The sequence below is a fragment of the Papilio xuthus genome, unplaced genomic scaffold, assembly GCF_000836235.2.
Source record: "Papilio xuthus unplaced genomic scaffold, Pxut_1.1 DF829673.1, whole genome shotgun sequence".
Taxonomy (NCBI): domain Eukaryota; kingdom Metazoa; phylum Arthropoda; class Insecta; order Lepidoptera; family Papilionidae; genus Papilio; species Papilio xuthus.
The window spans coordinates 596,282-604,876 of NW_013528976.1; the positions used below are offsets into that span (position 1 = coordinate 596,282).

General features: G+C 34.4%; 1 protein-coding gene across 2 annotated transcripts; it reads left to right on the forward strand.

The window, feature by feature from the left end:
• Positions 1 to 282: 282 nt before the first annotated feature.
• LOC106114088 (oocyte zinc finger protein XlCOF6) lies at positions 283 to 8,412 on the forward strand. 2 transcript variants are annotated; one of them, XM_013307176.1, is made up of 13 exons: positions 283 to 408; positions 510 to 641; positions 1,072 to 1,252; positions 1,942 to 2,085; positions 2,550 to 2,722; positions 3,359 to 3,489; positions 4,250 to 4,324; positions 5,003 to 5,132; positions 5,658 to 5,785; positions 6,566 to 6,695; positions 7,246 to 7,359; positions 7,787 to 7,984; positions 8,260 to 8,412. In XM_013307176.1, the coding sequence occupies exons 1-13, from the start codon at positions 304 to 306 to the stop codon at positions 8,395 to 8,397; spliced, it is 1,779 nt and encodes a 592-aa protein (XP_013162630.1). In that variant the 5' UTR covers positions 283 to 303; the 3' UTR covers positions 8,398 to 8,412. The 2 variants fall into 2 exon arrangements, with proteins under 2 accessions (XP_013162630.1, XP_013162638.1); XM_013307184.1 differs by having other exon boundaries at positions 7,246 to 7,354; positions 8,260 to 8,348.
• Positions 8,413 to 8,595: the final 183 nt, after the last annotated feature.

Here is an 8,595-nt window from a genome sequence, read left to right on the forward strand (position 1 = left end):
GCTTAATTAGACCAAAATAGTCTATTTCTTGCAGTGGATGGATTAGACTTTTTGAACATGAGCTCGTCCTTGTTTGGAATTACTTTTTGTTGCATTTCACATATTTTTGCAGACCGATCATAAGCCATCAAAAATTCAATTGCTCTTTGGCAACCGCGTCTTCGTGCCGGTTAAAAAATCATAACAAAATGGATATTTTTAAGTTTTAAGCAATTATTTCTATAAAAATTCTAATTATTTCTATTACAATTAATTTGTTTTTAAGTAGTGTTAAGTATTTAAATATTAATTTGATATTTTAAAATGTTGACTACCGAAACCTGTCGAATATGTTTGAATAAAAACGTCCCTATGTTTACACTTAAGAATAATTTAGAAAAATTATACGAAACACTAACAAATAGATATGTAAGTACATGAATTACGTTTTAATATATAAATTTAAATAAAGGAACATCGGTTTAATTTTCGTACCAACTATTTTATTTCATTTAAGTAATTATTTTCAGATTTATTCTGTTGATAAGCCGGTATTAACTTGTTTCATTTGTTACGCGAGGTTGAAAAGATGTACAAAACTACAACAGCAAGCGATTAAGTCTCATGAAATATTAGAAAAGATAAATGATGAAGGAAATGAGGTAAGTACTATATTTACTAAATATATTTGTTAAAATATTTAATTTTGATAACTACCAAGACTAATATTTTTCCAGCAAAGTTCTAAAGAAAAAAAATTCTTTATATAATTTGGCTTTTTGAGCTTTTCTCTCCATTTATTCGTTTGAATATTGTGATTGTAAAAAGCATGACTTTAAAAATCTAAATATTAAAATTTTAATTAAATTTATTTATAAATAACTACAGTTGCATATAGTTAATTTATTATCAGCTACAAGTTTTTATACACTGTTTCAAATTAGTTTTAATAATGTCGGAAGAAATCATATTTGTGCAACGTCAGAGAATGGACAAGTGCAACTCAAATGTTTAACCCTGACTTTTGCTCGACAGAGAGATACCTAAAGAAGAATATGTGATAAAAGTAACATTTAAAAATATATTTTCCAGTTTATCCAGTTGATTGAAACACAGAAAAATCTAGATGAATTTCAAATTACACCTATTTATCATTTAGATTTAGAACAGGTAAATGAGGAGATAGATTCTAAATCAAATATTAACTTAATACCAAATCTAGTTAAAAATGAACCGGAAAATGGAATTGAAGAGGATGCAATGAATAATGAAGGTAACTATAAAACTACAAATATATTTTTCTTTGTAATAGTTTCCAAAGCTTTTATAAGGAAATTATGGAAAGGGTATGTGAATTTGAAGGAAAAAGGGATGCATAAGAAAGGCAAATATTCTCTGTCTGTCCCTCTACTCTCTGTTTATTTTAGTTAGGCAGCCCATCTGCAATTACAGTTATTAGGAAGAAAATCAGACGCTATGCTGATGCATCTGCGCAACAATACTTTTAGTAAAATATCAACGTTTATGTCCCCTCATTACATCTGACAACTTGACTTGGTAACGAAAACGCGCCATTTGCGGCAGAGAATCTAATTATGTCTTGCTATAGGCAATGAGGGCATCGCTTTTCCTACAAATTTTTGATACTGATGGTAGAGCTTTGTTGCGATGGTGAAGATTGGAAAAAATAATATAGAAATTACTGTAAATTAATAAAGAACAAAGCAAAAGCTATCTACTGTGAAGGAAAACATTGTGATGCTGCACATATCTGAAAATAAATTCAAAGATATGTGTGAAGTCAACCCGCACTTGGCCAGCATGGTTGACTATGGCCTAATCATACTTAACTTAGGGTAGGCTCCGAACCCCTAAGTGGGGACATATAGTGAGCTGATGATGGTGATCAGTAATGCTAAAACAAGCTATTACCCAGTCTACTATTTTATGGCTTTTTTTTAGACTCTGCTATCACTCCGGGACTGAATTTTGATACATTCCAAGACAGAGTAACGGATTCAGAAGATGACTTACCTCTGATAGCTATAGGTTCAAAAAAGACGAAGAATACAAAAACAATTAAACGGAGAAATAAAGATGATAAAGGTAATTAACAATTGTTTATTAAATAGCTGTCGTCCACGACTTGACAAATTTTATTAAGATCAATCTAGACGTTCTGGAGTTACCTTCAATCAAATATCCATCCATCCATCTAAACATTCACGTCTATATATATAAAAGAAAGTTGTGTTAGTTACACTATTTATAACTCAAGAACGGCTTTACCGATATACCTGAAAATTGGTGAGGAGGTAGCTTAGAGCCAGGAGACGGACATAGGATACTATTTATTCATTTTATTTTCAAATTTATGCCTTGAAGAGCTGCTTTTTATTTAACTTACTAATATTATAAAATGCGAATGTTTAGATGGATATGATGTGGATTGGTGGATGGGCTACACTAATTAAGTTTTTTATATATCCACGCGGACGAAGTTATTTTTTTTTATGCTCTCGTGTCTTTGCAAAGTTTTTTTTTAAATTGTATATTTTATTTGTGCTAAGATTACAAAGTGGATGCAAAAGAAATAGAATTAACCGAAGAGGAACAAAGAATGGAATTAAAAGAGCGCTCTTGTTCAGATAATTATATAAATTCTCCATACAAATGTGAGAAATGTTACAAAGGTTTTGTTGATCCGCACGCTTTTAGTAATCATATGGGAAAACATGATAAAGTGAGTACATAAGAATTATATTACATATAGCATTATTATATATAAAATCTAGATGAGCTTTGCTTGATATTTTTTTCTTGAATTGTGTTTTTTTGGAAATTACATTTAAGTACGAATTACTAATAAAATGATGAAACATGAATAATATTTTTCGATATTTAACAACGCCATCTGTTGTTGTGTCCTTAAAGTAATTAGTTGCTCACAAAAATAGTATTATTATTCGCCAATAGATGTCAGGAAGAGTCATATTTTTCAGTTCTTTTTGTTATTTTTCTTTAATTTATTTGTATCGTTTTGTTAATTTTCTAAAACTGATTCCTAGCTAGATCGATTTACCTCTATATACTAAATTTTATGAAAATCGTTGGAGCCGATTCCGAGATAGAAGAGAGAGAGAGAAAGAAAATATTTTCCCTTTCCATGCATCCTCTCATCCTCTTCCACTTCCCATCCCTTAAAAAAAAGGATGGGAAAGGAAAGAGGAGTAAATTAGGCCTCCGACACGCACACTCATCAGACTGTAGTTGGAATAGCTTCGCACTTGACGCCTTCTGTATGGTCGTGGTATTTCACTGAGCGAGGACAATTCCTGTGAAGATGTTTAAGCGAGCTCTACCACTGTTATATTTTCAGAGTAGCGGTCCATATGAATGTACGATATGTCAACTTAGATATACAAGTACTAGACAATTACGTGCCCATGTGATGTCAGCACATGCCCGGAGATATTCCTGCACAAAATGCCCTCATCGGTCACATACAAGGTAATGTCCAGCTAGAACAGGGTAGATCATTGTCTACCTTGAAAGTGTACCTTACCCTTATTAGGATTTTTTTATATTACTAGCTGTCGCCCTCGACTCCGTCCGCGCTTAAAAATAGATGTTGGCCGATTGTCAGAGCTACTCAATATGTTCACAAAATTTCATGAGAATCGGTCAAGCCGTTTCGGAGGAGTATGGGAACAAAAATTGTGACACGAGAATTTTATATATAAGATTAAGATGGTAAATGAGCGGTCATCTTATCAATGGAGGATGCACAGAAAGAGAATATTTTCCCTTCCCATGCATCATCTGGAAAATCCATTTCCCATCTTTTACTTAAAAATATATATATTATAAGATGGCAAACGAGCGAGCGGTCACCTGAAATCGCTGAAATAGCGAAGTGACTAGCCCATAGACATACGCAACTGCATATGCGTTGCCTTTAATCGACGGAGGAGAGGATGCACAGAAAGAAAATATTTTCTCTTTTCATGCATCCTCTCATCCGGAAAGTCCACTTCCACTTCCCATCCTTTCCTTACAAGAAAAAGGGTAATAAGGGAAAGAGAACTAAGTTAGGCCTCCGGAACACTCAGACTGTAGTTGAAATTGCTTCACATTTGAGGTTGAATCTGGTGCTGCTGCGAGATGATGAGTCTCCGGAACGTGTGGACAGATTTTGTCAGGACTTTGACTGGAAGGTAGCTGTTGTATACGGCCATGTTATAGTTTTTAATTCTAGTACTCTTTGCAGACACCAAGCTAAGGATCATGAGAAATGGCATAATGGATATACATATCCTTGTAGGATATGTGGACAGAAGTTTCAGTGAGTTTTTTTTTATTACTAACTTTAAAAAAAACTAAATAAGTAGTCTATGTGTTCCAGACTATGTTCTATATGTATGACAAATTACATCAAGATCTGTTGAGTTGTTCTGGAGATATCTTCTAACATACATCTAAACATTCGCATTTATAATATTAGTAAGATTATTTGAATACAAAGTAAACTGTATATAACGTCGCTCAAAAGACTTAGAATTTTGCGACGTTATAATGAATATGACGTTATATAGGGTGTTGTAATATATGAAAAACAATTTAAATCAAAGTTAAGCAATTTTGTCGTTATAAAGAGTTTACCCTCTAATAGAGTAGTTAAAGATGTAATTGAAATACGTAATTGTGAACTTGATAGTGTTATTTTTTTTTGTAGACTCAAAGGGTGATGTTTTTCTACACATGTATGTATGTTAATTTGTAACATCCTGTATCGTAAAGGAGTGAACAGATTTTGACGAGTGAGGTGTCATTCGATTCGTATTCTTACAAAGAGTGTCATAGGAGTACAATTTGTCGTTTTTTTTATTTTTTTAGCGTTTGTACCTCATAGGAAAAAAAACGGAACTCTTATAGGATCACTTTGTTGTCCGTCCGTCTGCCTGACAAGACCCTTTTTCTTAAAAAAGCGATACTATTATTTTTTTTGTTTTTTTTTTTGCAGAAAACCGACATCATTTTTAACGCATATGCGTAAAAAACATTCGGAGCATGTCTGCGTGAAATGCGGCGACAGTTTTGTTGGTAGACACGGACTGTTGATGCATATCAGTAAAACACATAGACGACAAGAGGTTAGTTATATGTTCTTTTTATTTAATTATAAAAAAAAAAAATTTTTTTATTATAAAAAATAAAAAAAAACTTCAAATTATAGGTTGCTAGATGTCGCCCTGATTCCGTTCGCATGAAATTAAAAAAAATATATTAGTAGCCTATGTTTTCCTTCAGATTTTAGTATTTATAATATTATAATAGTAAAATTAAAAAAAAAAACATCCTGTAATAACAAAAATCTGATTTGAAAAATTAAGCTCGTATAACTAACATATATATATTTTGCAGTTTTTTCGTTAAAATACAAAAAAAATATTAAAAAACTAGCTGTCGCCCCCGTCTCCGTCTGCGCGGAATTAAAATAAGTTAATTAGGCTATATGTTCTTCCAGACTATGTTCTATATGTATGTCAAATTTCATCAACATCCGTTGAGTTGTTCTGGAGATATCTTCTAACATACATCTAAACATTCGCATTTATAATATTAGTAAGATATAACTTTTGTGTTAAGTTTATTAAGAGATATTCTATTTATTTCAGGAGAAAGATAACACAGAAGAAGCTGCGTTGGACAGATACTGTTCAGATTGCAACATACAATTTTTGAATGTGAATGCATGGAAGAAACATGTCTTGACATCATACAAACATATGAGAAATGATAGCAGGTTAAATATAAGAAAAATTATAAAAAACAAACCTTACTTATTGTTTGGTACTACTGCACCGACGGCGGGGCAGCAGTGCGGGGGACAACCTTACCGACCCCATCCGCCGCCCCGCGCGCCCTTCTTCTCTGCATCTACCAGTTGCGCCACGACATTCCGCCCGACGACAGCCATATCAATTCATATTTGCTTTCATAATCATTTGCATTACAATCATCCGCTACAACCAAGCTTTCATTCCATTATCACTTATTCAATATTCAGCTTTATAATAATCTATATATATATAAAAGAAAGTGGTGTTAGTTACACTATTTATAACTCAAGAACGACTTTACCGATATGCCTGAAATTTTGTGAGGAGGTAGCTTAGAGCCAGGAGACGGACATAGGATACTATTTATTCAGTTTATTTTCGAATTGATGCCTTGAAGAGCTGCTTTTTATTTAACTTACTAATATTATAAATGCGAATGTTTAGATGGATGTGATGTGGATGAACGGATCTCGATTAAATTTGTCATACATATAGAACATAGTCTGGAAGAACACGTAGACTACTAAATTTTTTTTTAAATTCAACACTAGCTGTCGACCGTGACTCCGTCCGCGTGGAAATAAAAAGAACTTAATAGTCTATGTGTTCTTCCAGACTATGTTCTATATGTATGACAAATTTCATCAAAATCCGTTGAGCTGTTCCGGAGATATCTTCTAACAAACATCTAAACATTCACATTTATAATATTAGTAAGATTATTTGAATTATTATAATTCCAGTTCTTGTGATATTTGCGGGGTATTACTGACTTTGGAGAATCGCGGGTTACATATGCGTAGTCACATGAAGGAGCTTCGCCCCCAAGTTGCAGCTGAAGCACCCGCGACACCAGCACTCACATGTACACAGGTATTGTTATGAATTATGTATATATATTAATTTATTTGAAACTTGACTATGGTTTAGTCACCCTTAGGGTAGGCTCAGAGCCCCTCAGTGGGGACTATAGTGAGCTGATGATGAATGAATTAATTTATTAATTATTACTAATAGTTAAAAAAAATATACGTTAGAGCCAAACGCCTGCTATTTTTAAATAGCAATTGATATTTGTAAAATCTTACTATCTTACTAATATTATAAATGTGAATGTTTAGATGTATGTTTGTTTGTATGTATCTCCAGAACGACTTTATAGATCTTAATAAAATTTGTCATAGATGTAGAACATAGTCTGGAAGAACAAGATTACTAATTATGTTTTTTTATTCCTCGTGGACGGAGTCGCGGGCGACAGCTAGTTGCTATTTATTAATAATCTGAATTTTTATCACTAAAAACTAATGCTAAAACTAAAAAAACTATTAAAAAATATATTCGCCCCAAACGCCTGCCATTTTTAAATAGCAATTTAAACTTTCGCGTTTATAATATTAGTAAGAACATATATGTTTGTCAGTGTGAGAGTCAGTTCACATCGCGTTCCCGACTACAAGCGCACGTGAGACGTGTCCATCTCGGTCTCAAATACGATAAGAATGTCGTCTGCGAGATGTGCGGAAAGAAATGTACCGTAAGCATAAAATAAAAACACTATTTATTAACAAAAATACCAAAAAAAAACGAACTTACTGTATCCATGACACTCTTTGTAAGAATACGAATCGAATGACACCTAACTTGTCAAAATCTGTTCACTCGTTTACTATACAGGATGTTACAAAATAATTTACATACAAACTCATGCATATATGCTAAAAATTATAATATATTCTTAATAAAATACTTTATATAATCTTAAATAATATACCAAACAAAAAAAGGGTCTTTACAGACAGACAACAAAGTGATCCTAACAAGGTTCCGTATTTTTCCTATGAGGTACGGAACCCTAAAAATCAAATTGTATAGTTACATTGTCGGTGTCTTGCGTTGTCTCTTAACACTTATCTGCTTGGAGTTATTACAAATCCAGCTTCATTTAACATGGTGTATGTCAGTCAGCAGCCGGCCTGCGTTACCATCAGCGCGTGCACACAGGCGAGAGGCCGTACGCGTGCGCGCTGTGCCCTGCGCGCTTCGCACATCGCGCTCGACTGCGTGTACACGCGCGTACGCACTCCGGCGACCGCCCATACGCCTGCCACACGTGTGATAAGCGCTTCACGCAGAAACCAGCGCTCAATAGGCATTACAGAGTAAGTTGACACCGCGTGCGTTGTTCACCGCGCGCTTTGTACACCGCGCGCTTTGTACACCGCGCGCTTTGTTCACCGCGCGCTTCGTACACCGCGCGCTTTGTACATCGCGCGCTTTGTACATCGCGCGCTTTGTACACCGCGCGCTTTGTACACCGCGCGCTTTGTACACCGCGCGCTTCGTACACCGCGCGTTTTGTACATCACGCGCTCACGCCCCGTAGTGTCTTAGGAGTGGTTTTTTAATTAAATATTGTTATGTCTTGATTTCTCAGGTCCATTCAGGTGCGAGGCCGTATGCGTGTACGCAGTGTACAAAATGCTTTAGTCAATCCAACTCGCTCAAGTTACATGTACGAACTGTACACCTCAAGTTGCCTCACGTCAGGAAGAAAGATATCAGCCAGCAATAAATTATATAAGAAATTGTTGTTTGCTTTTTATTTAAAAGAAACTAAATATTTATACGAAGCGAATCGCTACTAGTCGATAACAAGTGTTTTTATCACAAATGTATAAAAACATCATTTGCAAAGTGATTCAGGAGTCTCAAAGGTCCATGGGCCATTACCGGCGGAGTCATAAGATGCAGCAAAATATAATTAGGGGTT

What these genes read in the sequence shown, in the direction of transcription:
- LOC106114088 (XM_013307176.1), top strand. Translation starts at nt 304, where the DNA reads ATGTTGACTACCGAAACCTGTCGAATATGTTTGAATAAAAACGTCCCT. An exon ending in GAGAAATAAAGATGATAAAG is followed by an intron (nt 2,086 to 2,549) that starts GTAATTAACAAT and finishes ATTTGTGCTAAG; the next exon opens with ATTACAAAGTGGATGCAAAA. An exon ending in ATATGGGAAAACATGATAAA is followed by an intron (nt 2,723 to 3,358) that starts GTGAGTACATAA and finishes TTATATTTTCAG; the next exon opens with AGTAGCGGTCCATATGAATG.